Genomic DNA, 20,781 nt, shown 5'->3' on the forward strand with positions numbered 1-20,781 from the left:
GAGACAGCCTTGCTGTGTCACCCAGGCTGGAGTGCAGTGGTGCTATCTTAGCTCACTGCAACCTCCATCTCCCAGGATCAAGCGATTCTCCTGCCTCAGCCTCCTGAGTAGCTGGGATTACAGGCATGTTCCACCACATACGGCTAATTTTTGTATTTTTAGTAGAGACAGGGTTTCACCATATTGGCCAGGCTGGTCTCGAACTCCTGACCTCAAATGATCCACCCACCTCGGCCTCCCAAAGTGCTGGGATTATAAGCATGAACCACCGTGCCTGGCCGGTCTTTTCTTAATTCTTTTTTTCTGGGCCTCTGTGGTAACTGTAATTTCCTCTGTAGTTGCCTTTGAATGACTTAATTGTCAATGTCTGGGTCCCAGGAGAAAAAGAAAATAACAAAAGTGCAAAAAGAAAATAACATTTTGGCTGAGCGAGGTGGCTCTTGCCTATAATCCCAGCACTTTGAGGGGCTGAGGTGGGAAAATCGCTTGAGTTCAGGAGTTCGAGACCAGCCTGGGCAACATAGCGAGACATTGTCTCTACTAAACCTAAGAAAAAAATTATCCACGTATAATGGCACTTGCCTGTGGTCCCAGTTACTCGGGAGGCTGAGGTGGGGGGATTGCTTGATCCCAGGAGATCGATGCTGCAGTGAGCTACAGTAGCACCACTTCACGCTATCCTGGGTGACAGAGCAAGACCTTGTCTTAAAAAAAAAAAAAAGAAAAGAAAGAAAAAAAAATCAATACCTTCCAAATTCATTATGCCAAGGGGAAAAGTTAAGTACTTAAGTCCTAGAGACTGAGTCTTAAAATACAACTTCTCTGATGCATGACTGATGCTTCCTGACCTTTGTTTTGAGACTGTGGCAACCAGACTCCTTGTTCTTCATTCAAACTTATACTATATGATGTAGGATATATATACCCTTGTGCCTGTTACCACTTTACAATAGAATGTTAAGCAACCCCCATGGAGTGTAATCAACAGTAGTCAATCACATCTGTTTTTTTTTTAATTTTTAATTTTTTTTTTATTTTGAGACAGAGTCTCGCTCTGTCGCCCAGGCTGGAGTGCAGTGGCATGATCTTGGCTCACTGCAACCTCTGCCTCCTGGATTCAAGCCATTCTCGTGCCTCATGCTCCTGAGTAGCTGGGATTACAGGCATGTGTCACTATGCCCAGCTACTTTTTGTATTTTTAATAGAGACAGATTTTCACTATGTTGGCCAGGCTGGTCTTGAACTCCTGACGTCAGGTGATCCACCTACCTAGGTCTCCCAAAGTGTTGGGAATACAGGCGTGATCCACAGCACCCAGCCTCAAATGTGTATGTCTGTATATTAACATTTGTATGGAAATGTATTTCTGTTCAGCACCTCTGTTTTTGCCTATATAGACAATCTTCAGTTTTCCCCACGCTGGGATCATTGATCACTATTCTTTGGTGTCAGCATGTCCCTAGATGGCCACCCTTGTACTTTGTGTTTGAATAAACTCTTTTTTTTTTTTTTTTTTTTTTTTAAGTGGGCAAAGATGGGTCATGGTTGGGGGGTAGTGGTGCCGTCATAGCTTCCTGCTGCCTCCTCGATTTCCTGAGATCAAGTGATCCTCCCGTCCTAGCCCCCCAAGCAGCTGGGACTACAGGTGCACGCTATCATGCCCAGCTTATTAAAAACAATATTTTTTTTGAGAGACAGGGTCTCACTATATGGTCCAGGCGGGTCTCAAACTCCTGGGCTCAAGCCATCCTCCAGGCTTAGCCTCCCAAAGTGCTGGGATTATAGGTATGAGCCACAGTGCCTGGCCTTGAATAAACTATTTTAACTGGATCTTGAGCCTTTTGATTATTTTAGGTTGACAAAGGGAAAAAAATAAAAGGCATCAGCTCTTTATATCCCCCACCACGCCTGGCTAATTTTTTGTATTTTTAGTAGAGACAGAGCTTCACCGTGTTAGCCAGGATGGTCTCGATCTCCTGACCTTGTGATCTGCCTGCCTCGGCCTCCCAAAGTGCTGGGATTACAGGCATGAGCCACTGCGCCTGGCCAATTTTTGTATTTTTTTGTAGAGATGGGGTGGGAGGGTTTACTATGTTGCCCAAACTCCTAGGCTCAAGCAATCCTCCCATCTTGGCCTCCCAAAGTGCTAGGATTGGAGGCATGAGCCACTGTGCTCAGCCCCTGGCTAATTTTCATATTTTTAAATGGGGTTAGGGGTTGGTCTCACTATGTTGCTCAGACTGGTTTCAAACTCCTGGGCTCAAGTGATCCTCCTGCCTTGACCTCCTAAAGTGCTGGGATTACAGGCATGAGCCACCATGCTTGGCCACAGATTATGATTTTTATTCTGTGATCTTCCCTGAATCCTCTAACTTGCCTTTTTCTTTTTCTTTTCTTTTTTTTTTTCAGGCGAAGTCTTGCTCTGTCGCCCAGGCTGGTGTGCAGTGGCATGATCTCAGCTCACTGCAACCTCCACCTCCCGGGTTCAATAATTTTTTGTATTTTTAGTAGACACAGGGTTTCACTATGTTGGCCAGGCTGGTCTCGAACTCCTGACCTTGTTATCTGACTGCCTCAGCCCCCCAAAGTGCTGGGATTACAGGCATGAGCCACTGCGCCCAGTTTAAACTGCCTTTTTTTTTTTTTTTTTTTTGAGACAGTTTCACTCTTGTTGCCCAGGCTGGAGTGCAATGGCGTGATCTTGGCTCACTGCAACCTCCACCTCCCCGATTCAAGCGATTCTCCTGCCTCAGCCTCCTGAGTAGCTGGGATTACAGGCGTGTGCCACCAGGACCAGCTAATTTTGTATTTTTATTTATTTATTTATTTAATTTTTTTAGGTGGAATCTCGCTCTCTCTCCCAGTCTGGAGTGCAGTGGCGCAATCTCGGCTCACTGCAAGCTCCGCCTCCCGGGTTCACGCCATTCTCCTGCCTCAGCCTCCTGAGTAGCTGGGATTACAGGCGCCTGCCACCATGCCCAGCTAATTTTTTGTATTTTTAGTAGAGACGGGGTTTCACCGTGTTAGCCAGGATGGTCTCGATCTCCAGACCTCGTGATCCGCCCGCCTCGGCCTCCCAAAGTGCTGGGATTACAGGTGTGAGCCACGGCGCCTGGCCTAATTTTGTATTTTAGTAGAGATGGGGTTTCTCCATATTCCGAACTCCCGACCTCGGATGATCCGCCTGCCTCGGCCTCCCAAAGTGCTAGATTACAGGCATGATCCATCGCACCTGGCCCAACCTGCCTTTTAGTACTAATACATTACTTTGGGTCTCATCCCACATCACTTCATCAGAGAGCATCCTTCCTCTCACCTCAGTTATTTTTACTTTTTTTCCACGTATAGATGTTTTTTCAGGGACCGGAGAGTATGGGAGGAAGCCTTGGCACGCCTCATCCCAAATCCCTGTTTCCTCGAACATCAGGCCCTCCCTCCTCTTCCTGTCCTCCCTGGCCTAGCCTGGGCTCCCTCCTGTTCTGAGGCAAGGCCATTGCTCCATTTCACAGTGAGTGTGGAGTTCCCTGCACATACTGGTGACCTTGTGTCCGGAAGGAATTAGAAGGAAGAGCTCATGGAGTGCCAGAAGAAGACAGTGCCTACTCTGGCAAGCTAGAAGCAAGCTCTGCCTTAAATGCAAATATTGGCCGGGCACAGTGGCTCACATCTGTAATCCCAGCACTTGGGGAGTCCAAGGCAGGAGGATCACTTGAGCCCAGGAATTCAAGACAAGCCTGGTCAACATAGTGAGACCCCATCTACCACCCCCCACCCCTGTCACACACACACCATCAACAACAAAAACAAAATTAGCAGAGTGTGGTGGGGCCTGCCTTTGGTCCCAGCTACTAGGGAGGCTGAGGCAGGAGGATCGTTTGAGCCCAGGAGGTTGGGGCTGGAGTGAGCCGAGATCATGCCACCGTAGTCCAGCCTGGGTGACAGAGCAAGACCCTGAAAGAAAAAAAAGAAAAAGAAAGAAGGGAGGGAGGGAGGGAGGGAAGGAGGGAGGGAGGGAGGGAAGGAGGGAGGCAGGAAGGACGGAAGGAAGGAACGAAGGAAGGAAGCCAAAACAAGGCCAGGCGCGGTGGCTCACGCCTGTAATCCCAGCACTTTGGGAGGCCGAGGCGGGCGTATTACTTGAGGTCAGGAGTTCGAGACCAGCCTCGGTAACATGGCGAAACCCCGTCTCTACGGAAAATACAAAAATTAGCCGGGCGTGGTGGCCGGTGCCTGTAATCCAGCTACGCGGGAGGCTGAGGCACGAGAATCGCTTGAACCCGGGAGGCAGAGATTGCAGTGAGCTGAGATCGCGCCACTGCACTCCAGCCTGGGCGACAAGAGCGAAACTCCGTCTCAAAAACAAAAACAAAAACAAAAACAAACCCTCAAATATCCCTCGGGCTGGGTGTAGAGAGGAAACTGGGCATGAGAAGGGCAGTGGCTAGAGCCAGTCAACACTGCTCGGCACAGCCACGTTTCCATGGCTTCCTAAGTCACTCAGGCCTTAGGGGGCGGGGCACGGCACCCTATCCAATCAGGGGCGCCGGGGCGGGGCCCTGCCAACTGTCCATTCAGATGCGCCCGGGAGAGGAGGGCAGGGCCTGCGCCTCCCTACGGAGCCTTTGTTTCTGGCGTCCGCCCCCACCCTGGCTCGCGTCTCCGTTTTTCCGAGAGGCCCAAGGTGTCTCCGCTGCAGCCTCTGTCGCGCCGTGACCTGTACAGGTCGCGGGAGTCATAGGGAGGACGCCGGGACACCTGGAAGCTGAGAAATGGTGCGTGTGAGGGGCCAGGCGTCCCCAGACCGGGGGGAGGGGCTGGTTGGAACCGGCCGGAACCGGCTGTGGAGGGACTTAGGCCTCCCTGCGGCGACTCCGGGGTCTGGGACCCGAGTTCCCTCGGCCGCAAGGTGGGGCTGGGCCAGGAGCTGGGACCCCGGGCGTCCTGTCCTGTCTCTGCACGACGCCCGCGGCTCCGCAGCCCCGCGTCTGCCCAGATGGTGCGGGGGCCGCGGGAGGGTCATGGGGGGGGAATCCCGCCTCGGATGTGGGGTTCGTGAGGCAGGAGCTGCGGTCTGTGGCCGCCCCCCCCAGTCCCTCCTTTCTCCCGTTAAAAATTAAGAGTTTATTTGAGCAAACAGCGGTTCATCGATGGAGAAGCTTCCGGTGATGGTTTGTAGTTTGGGGATCCGTTGGAGGGGGTGGAAGGAAAGGCTGTAAGGTGCAGGAGGAAGCGAACCAAATTCAGTACTTAGTTGGTGACAGTTATGCAGTCGCCTTATTTGCTCTATCCAGGTGGACATTTTCTGCTTATGTAGTCAGAGGTGGATTGGTGGTTGTGGTTTATTAACCCTAAATTTTATTTCCTTATAAACTGGTAATTTATAAGTATTTCGTTTGAGGCTGGAGCGCGGTGGCTCACGCCTGTAATCGCAGCGCTTTTGGAGGCCAAGACAGGAGGATCGCTTGGGCCCAGGAGTTGAAGACCAGCCTCGCAATATAGCGAGACCCCATCTCTGTTAATTTTTTTAAATGAACATATTCAGACTGAGACCAAAAAACTACTAGAAATTTTTAAAATATAAAATCAAATAAATGAATTTCATTTGACTAAGATTCTGTTTCCTTGGGTAGGAAACCAGGACACCATAGCCACAGCCCTCTAATTATCTCCTAATTAATTATTTTAACACTCCCCAGGGGGACAGGGTCCCAAATCCTTGACCTTGTTCCCCTACTCTGACTTTATTTGGGGCCTGCAAATAATTCTTGATACCACTTCTTTCACCATATTCCCAAAAGGTAACTCCAGTCACGACATTATCAATTCTTTGTCCTTTATTGCACATTTCAAACTAATTAATTTGTATTATTTTTTCAAGGAGCAATCGATTGGTCTTTTAAAAATATTTACTTTCTGTTTCTGAACATTTCACAGGAGAGGCAAGCAGAGAATACATGTATGAGACCCTGCTGTAAAAAAACCTTTGTGCCTCTTCTCCTTTTCTGTCTCCTAGGCACAGGGATGTTCTCAGAATGTCTTTTGGTTGGCCTGGTGCCATGGCTCATGTCTGTAATCCCAACACTTTGGGAGGCCAAGGCGGGAGGATCACCTGAGGCCAGGAGTTTGAGACCAGCCTGAGCAACATAGTGAGACCCGGACCCTAAAATAAAAAAACAAAAAACAGTGTCTTTGGGTTGGGTTCCCCTTTGGAAACTTGAAACTGTGATGTGTCTTCAGAGCATCCTCCTTTCCTGGTCCTGGGCTTCAGGGCTGTTTGGGCTGACACAAGATGCCCACAGCATCCAGATCTCTTGAAGGGTCTAGTGAATATCAGCCTGCTCCCACTGGACAGCCTGAAGTACGGGGTGGGGCCTCTTAGTGGAGGAGCTGGGTGTCCTGGGGTCGGAGGAATCTCTTGATATCCCCTCCCTCTCAAAGCTCACCCCTGGGACACTCAGCTTTTCTTCCCCTAATTCCAGATCCCATTCCTTGGGGGACACATTGGTGTCCAGCCAGATGGATGATGGTATTGAGGGGAAAAACAGATATGATTCTTGCCTTCTGGATTCTTTTAGACTAGTGAAGTGAGAAAACTTATCCCAAGGACAGGAAAACCCATCCCACTGAGGTGATGCAAGAACCTGAAAAGCAAAATGTACTTCAAGCAGGCGGGGGCAAAATGCAGTCTCTTGGAAGCGTGGTCACTGAGCCCTTCAGTGAGCAGGTTAGGGGGTGGGCGATATCCCAGGTGATAGAATGACCTGACCTAGGCCGGGCGCAGTGGCTCACACCTGTAATCCCAGCACTTTTGGAAGCTGAGGTGGGCGGATCACTTGAGGCCATGAGTTTGAGACCAGCCCGGCCAACATGACGAAACCCTGTCTCTACTAAAAATACAAAAATTAGCTGGGTGTGGTGGCAGGTGCCTCTAATCTCAGCTACTGGGGAGGCTGAGGCATGAGAATCACTTTAACCCGGGAGGCAAAGGTTGCAGTGAACCGAGATCATGCCACTGCACCCCAGCCTGGGTGACAGAGCGAGACTCTGTCTCAAAAAAAAAAAGGAATGATCTGAAACTTGAGTCAGACGTACCTCTGTTCCAGGTTAGCGCAGCCCCTTCCTGGGTTTGTTCCCTGCAAAAGATTTGTTCACTTATTGCAGTTTCAGGTTTTTTTTTAAGTAACTATAAATGTATTTCATCAGTAGACCTTGAAATATAAGACAGTTTTCCAAAGAGGCAAGAAGGAAGTGGATTTCAGAAAACATTAAATATCCAGTCTTATGTTTGTTAAAAATTACTTACGGCTGGGCGCGGTGGCTCACGCCTGTAATCCCAGCACTTTGGGAGGCTGAGGTGGGCAGATCACGAGGTCAGGAGATCGAGACCATTCTGCCTAACACGGTGAAACCCCGTCTCTACTAAAAACACAAAAAATTAGCCAGGCGTGGTGTCGGGCGCCTGTAGTCCCAGCTACTTGGGAGGCTGAGGCAGGAGAATGGCATGAACCTGGGAGGCAGAGCTTGCAGTGATCCATGATTGCACCACTGCACTGCAGCCGGGCAACAGAGCAAGACTCCATCTCAAAAAAAAAAAAAAAAAAAAATTATTGTTTTTTTCTTTCCCAAAGCAAGTGTAGTAAGTTTCTCAAGTGTGTTATTTTTTTTTTTTGTGGGGGTGGGGCGTGGGGATTTCAAATGGAATTCCAGGCCTTAGTGTTGGGAATACTAAGGAAAAGAAAGAGAAAAACTCTCTTCTGTCATGACTGCAGAAAAGTGAATACATTTCCACAAGTAAGTGTAGCAAATAAGTTGGTGAATTACAGAGATTAAACAAAACATCAATTCCTCTGCTTTGCAGGGTGGGAAACTTGTGACAGTGGATAACTGTTCTCTTCCTGTTATCTAGACATCAGAGTTTAATGCGAAGTCCTAATAGGACAGGACTTGGCAACTCCTAGAAGTGTTCCAATATGATTTAGTACATGATTTGTTACCATAGAAAGAATAAATAATGTGTTTATTGTCTGAAGAGGATGGATACTTTTACTTTTTCTGTTAAGGTATGAAATATAAGTGGCTTACAATCTTCTTCTTGCTATAAACAGTGAATTTGAGTGATTTTGCTGGAATCTTCAAACCCTGGGTATTTTCTCATTGAAAATTAAGTGCATAACCTTGACTGGGAAACAGACAGCAGACTAGTGACTTCAAACTAAGGCCAATCTTGAGCCTTCAAAGAGAGGACATTATAGGCCCATTTCTTGCTGGGGAGCCTCCCCTGCAGTGTCCCAGCTGCTCACAACTGACCTTGGGTGGAGCCCTTTATAGTGAGAGAAGCTTAGAGCCCTGGAAAGCTGGGGATTCATAGGCAGAGGTGGTTGAGGTGATGCCTTACTGAGAATGTACTTGCTATTATCTTGGGTCTATTTGTAGACATTTCTGATGAAACAAATCTGGATTTAGGTAAGGAGTGATTTTTTTTTTTTTTTTTTTTGTGACAGGGTCTCACTCTGTCTCCTAGGCTGGAGTGCAGTGGTGCGATCATAGCTCACTGTAGCCTTGATCTCCTGGGCTCAAGGAATTCTCTCACCTCAGCCTCCCAAGTAGCCAGGACTACAGGCATGTGCCATGATGCCTGGCTTATATTTTAAAAAAAGTTTTTTTAATAGAGACAGGATGTTGTTATGTTGCCCAGGCTGGTCTCTAACTCCTGGCCTCGAGCAGTCCTCCCACCTTAGCCTCCCAAAATTCCAGGATTATGGGGGGTTGTGGGGGGGAGCGTCACCGCACCAGACAGGAATGACTTTATTCTAAAGGATAATTGAAAGGGGAGAAGGCACCAAGTATAAAATCTTCAAGCATCTCAGGCCGGGCTCGGTGGCTCACGTCTGTAATCCCAGCACTTTGGGAGGCTGAGGTGGGCGGATCACGAGGTTAGGAGTTCGAGGCCAGCCTGAGCAACATAGTGAAACCCCATCTCTACTAAAAATACAAAAATTAGCCAGGCATGGTGGTGCATGCCTGTAATCCCAGCTACTCGGGAGGCTGAGGCAGGAGAATTGCTTGAACTCAGGAGGCAGAGGTTGCAGTGAGCTGAGATCGTGCCACCGCACTCCAGCCTGGGTGACAGAGTGAGATTCTGCCTCAACAAAAAAAAAAAAAAAAAAAAAAAAAAAAATCTGCAAGCATCTCAAAGTTTAGGCAGAAAAGGATTTTCTTTCATAGGGAGGAGCAAATGATGAGAAAGAAGGTGGGAGGTGGAAGGCAGGATGCAGGGTGCAAAATCCCACCTACATCCTGAAGGCAGTCTTTTCTTAGGAGGGTCATCAGAGGGGTTGTATATAGGCTCAGGCTGAGGGTGGGTCAAAGTTCAGGGGCTGGTGGAAGGAGAGAAACTTAACCAAAGTTTTGTTAACAGGTACTTTGTTCTGACTGATCACTGAAGACAAAGCTGTTCAGCTAATCAATTGTGAGGAAAATAAAGGGCATTTCTAGTTTGTGTTTGGCTTTGTCATAGGTAAAAAAGCAGTGTCATCTAAGTCGTAATGAGAAGAGTGTTTCTTTGCATAACCTGCTCCTGCAGAATACAAAAGATGGGAGAATTTCTTTAACTATAGCTATTTCCAGGATTACCTACCCGCCCAATCTTCTGCCGCCATTTTCCCTTACATCCATCCCTTCCATTTCACCATTTCTGATTTATATGCAGTTGCTGAGACCTATGGGTGATCTCTGGGGCTTGTGACTGGCATCTGCAGTATGGCAGTGTTATGGTAATGAGCCCTGAACTTGTGGGGTCCCCGTTAACCCTGGGTAGTGTCAGAATTGATTTGAATGCTTAATTGGTGTTGGAGAATTGGAGATTTGGTTGTGTTCAGCAAACACCACACATTTGGTGTCAGAAATGGTATATGAAAAAAGACACTGCAGATCAGAACCTTCACCTGACTCTGGGTAAGTGTTCGCTGGTAAGAATTGAGACCTTGGAGGAGGGAGTATTTCCACAGTGTGAGGAGAGGAGAGTGGGGTGTGTGAAACACCCATGGACTCACTACCCAGGTTAATAAATGGGCGTTGGGCATTTCTGGTATGTCCTGATCTCATCTCCTGTCTGTACCCTACAGGTGACCAGGTCCTCCTTTTTAAAAGGTGGTTCTTAATAGTTTTACCATCTATTTATCATTAGGCTGAATTTTGCTTGGCTTTTCCTCTTTTGAATTTTTAGTAAGTTATTACCATTAATATTATGCCAAAAAGGGTTTTTTTGGTTTCTTTGCCTGTTTGTTTCACACGTGCTGGTTTCTGCATTTAGTTTGGGGGTTAGGATTTCAGCAAATGAAATTTTGGGCAGGGGATGGTGGTGGAATACAAACATTTAGTCTGTTAACAACCTTAACTGTATTTTGTACAACATCTTGGCTATTCTTAGCCTTTTTTTTTTTTTTTTTGAGATGGAGTCTCATTCTGTAGCCCAGGCTGGAGTGCAGTGGCACTCTTGGCTCACCGCAACCTCTGCCTCCGGGCTCAAGCGATTCTCCCACCTCAGCCTCCCAACAAGCTAGGACTACAGGTGCACAGTACCACACCAGCTAATTTTTGTATTTTTTTTTTTTTGTGGAGACGGGGTTTTGCCATGCCTTCTGAGCTGGTCTCGAACTCCTGGGCTCAAGCAATCCACCCGGCTATGCCTCCTAAAGTGTTGGGATTATAGGTGTGAGCCACTACGCCCGGCCTTATTTTTGTCTGTTTTTTGTGCAAGTGATATCATCCTATATGTTATATTATATGTCATCTGTCTGTTTCACATAACCATGAATCTTCCATGAAATGGTATTTTATTCACTATTTTACTTAATAAACTTCATTATTTAGACCGGTTGTCGTTTGACAGAAAAATTGAACAGATAATACATAGAGTTTTCATATACTCCTCCACAGGTGATTGCTTTCCCCTACTTTTCTTTTTTTTTCTTTTCTTTTTTTTTAAGAGAGAAAGTCTTGCCCTGTCACCCAGGCTTGAGTACAGTGGTGCAGTCACTGCTCACTGCAGGCTAGACCTCCAGGGCTCAAGTGATCCTGCTGCCTCAGCCTCCCAAGTAGCTGGGACCACAGGTGTGCACCACCACACCTGGCTAAATTTTTTTTTTTGTAGATAGGGTCTCACTATGTTGTCCAGGCTGATCTCTAACTCCTGGGCTCAAGTGATTCTCCCACCTTGGCCTCCCAAAGTACATAAATATGATATCATATATATCATATAATTGATGAGCCAATATATCATATATGATGATGATCAGAATTGGTGAGCTAATATGTTACTAACTAAAGTTTAGACTTCATCAAAATTGGTAATTTTTGTTCTTCAAAGGACACCAAGAACTTGAAAAGATAATTCACCAAGTGGAAGAACGACTTGCAAATCCTGTGTCTGGTGGGGAATTGTATCCAGAAGCAGCCTGAGTCTCAGTCCCCTCCATCACACTCCATCAGGGTGGGGGCTGAATTGGCAGCCAGGACTCCCAGGTATCCTGTCCCATCACTGTAGGAGGCAGCCTACCTCCTGGACCTCTCTCTAGGCAGTTGTGCACATGTAATCCTGGATCTCACTCAGATCATGGGGTGACAACAGGGAGTGGACATCTGGAGAGAAATCTGAGCCTGGTGTTTTGGGTTTGTGGGTGGGAGGTACTCTCAGGACACCCTCCCCCTCCATGGATTCAGACTTGGGTGGGCCCAGCAGAATGGCATGTGTGGTTCCCAGCTCCTTCATCCCCAGTGGGAGGGAGCCTATCATCCCCTATGCATTTCAGATATATGAACCAGGGTCTCAAGTTTACAACCTTGTTCCCTGTTAAAGAGAGATTGCACTGGAAACTTGTTAAGAATGTCAAGGAAAAGTTTATTAAGCACAATTGCAGTGAGTCATGAGAGCTGTAATAGGGGAGGGAGATTGAACTCAACCTTGAATGCAGCAGGAATATTATTGGATTTATAGCCAATGGACAGGGTGAGGGAGAGAATGGAACTTGGTTGGGTCTCATACGTGGGGGAAAAAGAACTTGATTGGATATTAAGGTAGGAGGAGTCTCTATAAACTACCTTAGACGGATTCTTGCTGAAACTGACTTCTGCAGGCCAATGCCAAGGCCTAGTTAAGAAGAGGGCTCTGAGGAGCTTGACTCAAGTTTGGTGAAGGAAGGAATACTTGAGACCTCTTCAGTCTAGTTTTTCTTTTTTTTGAGATGGAGTCTTGCTCTGTCGCGAGGCTGGAGTGCAGTGGTGTGATCACGGCTCACTGCAACCTCTGCCTCCCAGGTTCAAGCAATTCTCTGCCTCAGCCTCCCAAGTAGCTAGGGTTACAGGCACCCACCACCATGCCTGGCTAGTTTTTTTTGTATTTTTAGTAGAGACAAGGTTTCACCATCTTGGACAGGGTGGTCTTGAACTCCTGACCTCGTGAGCCACCGTGCCCAGCCTCTTCAGCCTAGTTTTTCCCAGGGCTCTGTATTAGTCTGTTTTCATGCTGCTAATAAAGACATATGCAAGACTGGGTAATTTATAAAGGAAAGAGATTTCATTGACAGGTCAGTATGGCTGGGGAGGCCTCAGGAAACTTACAATTATGGTGGAAGGGGAAGCAAGCATGTCCTTCTTCACATGGCAGCAGCAAGGAGAAGTGCAGAGTAAAGGTGGAGGAAGCCCATTATAAAACCAGATCTCATGAGAACTCGCCATTAAGAGAACAACATGGAGGTAACCACCCCAATGATTAAATTATCTCCTGCTTACTCCCTCCCATGACACGCAGGGATTATGGGAACTACAAGAGGAGATTTGGGTGGAGACACAGCCAAACCATATCATTCTACCCCAAGCCCCTCCCAAATCTCATATCCTCACATTTTAAAACAATCATGCCCTCCCAACAGTCCCCCAAAGTATTAAATCATTCCAGCATTAACTCAAAAGTACAAGTCCAAACTCATCTGAGACAAGGCAAGTCCCTTCTGCCTATGAGCCTGTAAAATCAAAAACAAGATAGCTACTTCCTAGATACAGTCAGGGTACAGGCATTCGGTAAATATGCCCTTTCCAAATGGGAGAAATTGGCCAAAACAAAGGGGCTAGAGGCCCTATGCAAGTCCCAAATCCAGTAGGGCAGTAATTAAATCTTAAAGCTTTGACATAGTCTCCTTGGCCGGGCATGGTGGCTCACGCCTGTAATCCCAGCACTTTGGGAGGCCGAGCAGTCTGGGTGATAGAGCCACAATCTGTCTCAAAAAAAAAAAAAAAAAAAAAATCTCCTTTGACTCCATGTCTCATATCCAGGTCATGTTGATGCAAAAGATGGGCTCCCTCAACCTTGGGCACCTCTGCCCCTGTGGCTTTGCAAGGTACAGCCCCCCCTCCTGGCTGCTTTCACAGCTGACACTGAGTGTCTGTGGCTTTTCCAGGTGCACGGTGCAAGCTGTCAGTGGATTGACCATTCTGGGGTCTGGAGGACGGATGGTGGCCCTCTCCTCACAGCTCTACTAGGCAGTGCCACAGTGGGGACTCTGTGGGGGGGGGTCCAATTCCCACATTTCTCTTCTGCACTGCCCTAGCAGAGGTTCTCCATGAGGGCTCCGCCCCTGCAGCACACCTCTGCCTGGACATCCAGGCGTTTCTATACATCCTCTGAAATCTCAGCAGAGGTTCCCAGACCTCAATTCTTGTCTTCTGTGCACCCACAGGACCAACACCACATGGAAGCTGTGGAGGTTTGGGGCTTGCACCCTCCGAAGCCATGACCTGAATTGTACCTTGCTTCCTTTTAGCAATGGCTGGAGTGGCTGGGCACAGGGCACCAAGTCCCTAGGGTGCATACAGCAAGGGGCCCTGGACCAGGCCCAGGAAACCAACCATTTTTTCCTTTTAGGATTCTGGGCCTCTGATGGGAGGGGCTGCCATGAATTTCTCTGATGTGTCCTGGAGACATTTTCTCCATTGTCTTGGCGGTTAACATTTGGCTTCTCGTTACTTATGCAAACTTCTGTAGCTGCCTTGAATTTCTCCCCAGAAAATGGGTTTTTCTTTTCTTTTTTTTTGAGACAGAGTTTCACTCTTTTTGCCCAGGCTGGAGTGCAATGGCGCGATCTTGGCTCACTACAACCTCCACCTCCCGGGATCAAGTGATTCTCCTGCCTCAGCCTCCCGAGTAGCTGGGATTACAGGCATGTGCCACCATGGCCAGCTAATTCTGTATATTTGGTAGAGAAGGGGTTTCTCCATGAAACACCCTGAGCCATGTTGCTCAGGCTGCTCTCAAACTCCTGACCTTAGGTGATCTGCCCGCCTCAGCCTCCCAAAGTGCTGGATTACAGGCATGAGCCACCACGCCCAGCTGGGTTTTTCTTTTCTGTTCCACTGTCAGGCTGCAATTTTTCCAAACTTTAATGTTCTGTCACCTCTTGAATGCTTTGCCGCTTAGCAATTTCTTCCACCAGATACCATAAGTCATCTCTCACAAGTTGAAAGTTTCACAGATCTCTAGGGCAGGGGAAAAATTCCGCCAGTCTCTTTGTTAAAACATAACAAGAGTCACCTTTGCTTCCAGTTACCAACAAGTTTCTTGTCTCCATCTGAGACCACCTCAGCCTGGACTTTATTGTCCATATCACTACCAGCATTTTGGTCAGAGCTATTCAAGGAGTCTCTAGGAAGTTCCAGACTTTCCCACATCTTCCTGTCTTTTGAGCCTTCCAAGTCTCTAGGACATTCCAAACTTTCCCACATTTTCCTGTCTTCTTCTGAGCCCTCCAGACTGTTCCAACCCTTGCCTGTTCCCCAGTTCCAAAGTTGCTTCCACATTTTCAAGTATCTTTATGGCAGAGCACCCCACTACCCAGTACCAATTTACTATATTAGTCCATTCTCACGCTGCAAATAAATACATACCTGAGACTGGATAATTTATACAGGAAAGAGGTTTAATTGACATACAGTTTAGCATGGCTGGGAAGGCCTCAGGAAACTTAATTATGACGGAACGGAAAGCAGACCTGTCCTTCACATGGTGGCAGCAAGGAGAAGTGCAGAACGAAGAGGGGGAAAAGCCACTTATGAAACCATCAGATCTCGTGAGAACTCACTATCATGAGAACAGCACGGAGGTAACTGCCCCCATGATTAAATTACCTCCCACCAGGTCCCTCCCACAACATGTGGGGATTATGGGAACTACAATTTAAGATGATATTTGGGTGGGGCACAGCCAAACCATATCAGGCTCAAAATAAGTTCCTAAGTTTCTGGTTTCCCTTGCCACAATCCCAGATGTCAACTTCCCCTCTCCAATTGACATTATCTTCAATTATGTCTCCCCATGCTAGATTTGATGCAGCTGTAATATTTTAGTTGTTTATAATTTTCCATAGAATAATAAATAACAATTTTAAAGATTTATCTTTTTGTCATTGTATATTTTACATGAGACAAAAGCTATTCAAGTGGTGAGTAATCATTTGAAATTACATTGTGTAAAATCTGTGCCCCTAATGATTTGTGGTGTTGAGCATATTTGTATGTGCTTATTGGCCATTTGTATATATCCTGGAGAAATGTCCATTCAAGTTCTTTGCCCATTTATTATTTATTTATTTTTATTTTCACTTTTTTTTTTTTTTTAAAAGAGCTATGATGCCCAGGCTGGATTTGAACGCCTGGGCTCGAGATCCTTCTGCCTTAGGCTCCTGAGTAGCTGGGATTACAGGCGTGTTCCAGCATGCCCAGCCAATTTTGCCCATTTTCTAATCAATGTGTTTTTTGCTGGTTTATTACAATAACATTATTATTATTATTATGAGACAGGGTCTTGCTCCATTACCCAGGCTAGAGTGCAGTGGTGCCATCTCAGCTCACTGCAATCTCTGCCTCCTGAGTTCAAGCCATCCTCCTGCCACAGCCTCCTGAGTAGCTGAGACTAGAGGGCATACCACCATGCTCAGCTAATATTTGTATTTTTTGTAGAGACAGGGTTTCGCCATGTTGTCCAGGCCGGTCTTGAACTCTTGAGCTCAAGCTATGTGCCCACCTCAGCCTCCCAAAATGCTGGGATTATAGGCGTGAGCCACCATGTCCAACAATTTATTAATTGTGGCTATAAAAACAATTAAAAATGTACCATCTTAAGCATTTTTGGGTACAGCTTAGTCGTGTTAACTATACTCACCTTGTTGTGCAACCAAACTCCAACAATTGTTCCCATTCTCTCAAATTTATTTTTTCTTTCTTCAAGGTGGTTAATTTTATCTTCAAGTTAGCTGATTCTTATTTTGCTTACTCAAATTTGCCATTGAACACCTATAGAGAAATTTTCATTTTAGTTGTGCTTTGCATCTTCCAGATCCGTACTTTCTGTGTAGTCTTTTAAAAAATTATATATATATATATATATATTTTATATATATATATGTATTTCTCCTCCCTGAGACTGAGTCTTGCCCTGTCGCCCAGAGCTGGAGTGCAATGGCACGATCTCAGCTCTCTGCAACCTCTGCCTCCTGGGTTCAAGCAATTCTCCTGCCTCAGCCTCCTGAGTAGCTGGGATTACAGGTGCCTGCCACCACGCCCGGCTAACGTTTTTGTGTTTTTAGTAGAGACGGGGTTTCACCATGTTGACCAGGCTGGCCTCTAACTCCTGACCTTGTGATCCGCCCACCTTGGCCTCCGAAAGTGCTGAGACTGCAGGTGCAAGCCACTGCACCTGTAATTTTTGTTGATATTATTGTACGCATCCTTTTCTTAGTTTTCTTTATTTCTTTCTCCATGGTTGTCTTTACTACTTTGAGCATAGTTAAGACAGTTGCTTAAAGTCTTCGTCCAGTGAGCGCAATAACTGGGGATTCTCAAAGATGGTTTATCTCAATTTTTTCCCATTGATGAGCCATATTTTTCTGTCTTCTTTGTGATTTTGTTTTTGTTGAAAAGTGGGATTGGAATTTTTTTTTTTTTTTGAGACGGAGTCTCGGTCTGTTGCCCAGGCTGGAGTGCAGTGGCACAATCTCAGCTCACTGCAACCTCCGCCTCCCGGGTTCAAGCAATTCTTTTGAATTCAATTCTTTTGAATTCTTCTGAGCCCAGAAAAGGTCTTTTCTGGAAATGCGTTCTTTCCTGGGCATGAAGGGGGCATTCTCAATTCCCCAGCATACCTGGGTTTTTTTTTTTGAGTGTCCTAATTTCTGAAAGAAATTTTTCTCCTCAGCTTTTCTTCCCAGGCTTTAGATGGTCTATCATATGTCTCAGCCATAATCTGTTGGCTCAGGTAGCTTCAGGGTTTTTTTTTTTTTTTGAGACGGAGTCTTGCTCTGTCACCCAGGCTGGAGTGCAGTGGCGCGATCTCGGCTCACTGCAAGCTCCATCTCCCGGGTTCACGCCATTCTCCTGCCTCAGCCTCCTGAGTAGCTGGGACTACAGGCACCCGCCACCATGCCTGGCTAATTTTTTTGTATTTTTAGTAGAGACAGGGTTTCACCGTGTTAGCCAGGATGGTCTTGGTCTCCTGACCTTGTGATCCGCCCGTCTCGGCCTCCTAAAGTGCCGGGATTACAGGCTTGAGCCACTGCGCCCGGCAGGGTTTTTGAAAGACATTTTTTTTTTTTTTTTTGAAAGACATTTCAAGCAATTGCTGCCTTTTTTTTTGAGACGGAGTCTGGCTCTGTCACCCAGGCTGGAGTGCAGTGGTGCAATCTCGGCTCACTGTAAGCTCTGCCTCCCGGGTTCACGCCATTCTTCTGCCTCAGCCTCCCAAGTAGCTGGGACCACACGTGCCCACCACCATGCCCAGCTAATTTTTTTGTATTTTTAGTAGAGACGGGGTTTCACCGTGTTAGCCAGGCTGGCCTTGAACTCCTGACCTTGTGATCCGCCCACCTCGGCCTCCCAAAGTGCTGGGATTACAGGTGTGAGCCAACGCACCCGGTCAGTTGCTGCCAATTCTTAACCCTGGTTGGCTTTCACGTGCCAGTTGGCAACTTGTGTATTTCATAGAGAATTGGCTATTCAAATTCTTTGCCCATTTAAAAATCTATTTGGGTTTTTGAAAATAATTTTTAATTGTAAAAAAATGCATAACAGAAAATTAAACCATAATTAGGTGTACAGTTCAGTAGTGTTAATTATACTTATCTCATGTAACTAATCTGCAGAAAATTTTCATCTTGCAAAAGTTAAAATTCATAGCCATTAGACAGCAACTTCCTTTCCCCATTCTTGCACTGGCTGGCAACTACCATCCACTTCCTGCTTTTATGTGTTTGACAACCTCCTCGCAGGAGTTATTGAAGAACCATATAATACATATTTTTTGACTGGCTTATTTCACTTAGCATAATGTGCTGAAAGTTCATCCATTTTATAGCATGTGACAGATGTCTTTTTTTTTTTTTTTTTAAGATAGAGTCTCACTCTGTCACCCAGGCTGGAGTGCAGTGGCACGATCATAGCTCACTGCAGCCTCAACCTTCAGGGATTAAGGGATCCTCCCACCTTAGCCTCCTGAGTAGCTGGGACTACCAAATAACATTTTTAAATTTTTTTTGTAGACACAGACTCTCAGTATTTTGCCTAGGCTGGTCTTGAACTTTTGGGCTCACACAGTTCTCCTGCTTTGGCCTCTCAAAGTGTTGGGGTTACAGGCATCAGCCACTGCTTGTGCTAGATAAAAATATTAGACAATATCTCAAGCTGGGCATGGTATCTCATGCCTGTAATCTCAGCACTTTGGGAGGTTGAGCCAGGAGGATCACTTGAGCCCTTGAGCCCAGGGGTTTGAGACCAGCTCAGGCAACATAGTGAGACCCTGTCTCTACAAAAAAATAAAACAGACCGGGTGCAGTGGCTCATGCCTATAATCCCAGCACTTTGAGAGGCCAGGACGGGTGGATCACGAGGTTAGGAGATCGAGAACATCATTCATGGCCAACATGATGAAACCCCATCTCTACTAAAAATACAAAAACGTGGTGGTGTGTGCCTGTAGTCCCAGCTACTCGGGAGGCTGAGGCAGGAGAATCGCTTGAACCCGGGAGGCAGAGGTTGCAGTGAGCTGACATCGCCCAGGTGACAGCGAGACTCCGTCTCAAAAAATAAAACATTAGTCAGATGTGGTAGTGTGCACCTGCATTCCCACCTACTATGGAGGCTGATGTGGGAGGATCATCTGAGCCCAGGGAGGTCGAGGTTGCAGTAAGTCGTGATTACGCCACTGCACTCCAGCCTGGGTGACCGAGTATGACCCTGTCTAAAAACAACAACAAAACCTTGTGTTAACTGCTGCTAATTAGAGTATATATTCAGGGCAACTTGAATGTACTCCTGGTTTGCAGTCCTTAGCTCCGGCCCCAATAGACTGTCCATTTATATTGATTTTGCCTAAGTTTCTTCCTTTTAGATCAACAAACTTATGGAGCGCCTTTCTGTTTCATAGATGGGATGCTTCTTGATTCACGACTCGCTAATAATAGCCAATTAGATCACTGAACTCTTTGTTGAAATGTTTTCTTTCTTTTTTGAGACTGAGTCTTGCTCTGTTGCCCAGGCTGGAGTGCAGTGGCATGATTTCAGCTCACTGCAACCTCCACCTCCCGGGTTCAAGCAATTCTCCTGCCTCAGCCTCTGGAGTAGCTGGGACTTCAAGCATGTGCCACCACACCTGACTAATTTTTGTATTTTTAGTAGAGACGGGGTTTTACCATGTTGGCCAGGCTGGTCTTCAACTCCTGACCTCAAGTGATCTGTCCGCCTTGGCCTCCCAAAGTGCTGGGATTACAGGTGTGAGCCACTGTGCCTGACCCCAAATTCTTGACCTTCTTACCAACACTTGTTCTTTGGAGTGGCTGATTTTTGTTGTGAGTCATAGGAGTTCTTTATATGTTCTAGGTACTAACACCTTGCCAGATAGATGCTTTGCTGATACTTTTTACAATTCCCTGGTTGCCTTTTCCCAGTGTTGATAGTGTCTTCTGACACACATAATTATTTATTTATTTATTTAGAGACAAGGTCTTGCTCTGTCGCCTAGGCTGGAGTGCAGTGATGATGTGATCCCAGCTCACTGCAGTCTCAACCTCCTGGGCTCAAGGAATCCTCTTCCTCCAGCTGCCTGGCCCACACAAGTTTTTAATTTTGATGAAATAAAATTTGTCTTTTTTTCTTTTGTGAAACATTTTCTGGTATTTTATCCAAGAAATCAATGCCAAACCCAATAGAAACTTCTGCCCTGGGTTTTTGTTTAAAAAGGAAAATTAGAACAGAGTTAAAAGATCCAGTTGGCTTTTATTTGCAGTTCATGAATTGGGGTACCATCCCATTCTATAAAATCGAATAAGAGCTCCCGCTGGGCATGACAGAAGGGTGGTTTTTGTAAGGAACAGGGGAAATGAAACAACAACAAAGCAGATTGGTTAACATCAGGTTACTTTTATTGAAAGGGTAAAGCAGAGGGGACATCCTTATTATGCCAGCTGAGATTGACTGGGCCCTTTCCTATTGGTTGCTGTGAGTCTCCTGTTTTGGGGAAAAACTGGGTATGTTTGAGGATCTACCTGCTTCTTAAAAATTTTTAGTTTGATCATGTGGCACTTAGCATGAGTGATTCCATTTTGGTTTGGTCTCATTTGTTGGGGAGTAGTATAGCATTTTAGTCCAAAAAAATGGCCTGCATAATTTTTACTATTTTCTTCTAAGAGTTGTTTAGTTTTAGCTGTTACCTTTAGGTCTTTGATCCATTTTGATTTCATTTTT

General features: G+C 46.3%; 1 protein-coding gene across 2 annotated transcripts in view; it reads left to right on the top strand.

Moving 5' to 3' along the window:
* Window positions 1-4,624: 4,624 nt before the first annotated feature.
* LOC116478511 (zinc finger protein 627-like) overlaps window positions 4,625-20,781 on the top strand; it is a 57,092-nt gene continuing 40,935 nt past the window's right edge. The window contains exons 1-2 of one of the 2 annotated variants that reach the window (XM_058424838.1): window positions 4,625-4,772; window positions 16,635-16,767. Coding sequence is in view for 1 of the 2 variants with exons in the window: in XM_058424837.1 (XP_058280820.1) it covers window positions 4,770-4,772 (3 nt within the window). In the remaining variant the exon portion in view is untranslated. The remainder of the gene's footprint in view (window positions 4,773-16,634; window positions 16,768-20,781) is intronic. The other variant, XM_058424837.1, reaches the window with a different exon arrangement.

Source organism: Hylobates moloch, unplaced genomic scaffold, assembly GCF_009828535.3.
Source record: "Hylobates moloch isolate HMO894 unplaced genomic scaffold, HMol_V3 SCAFFOLD_12, whole genome shotgun sequence".
NCBI lineage: Eukaryota > Metazoa > Chordata > Mammalia > Primates > Hylobatidae > Hylobates > Hylobates moloch.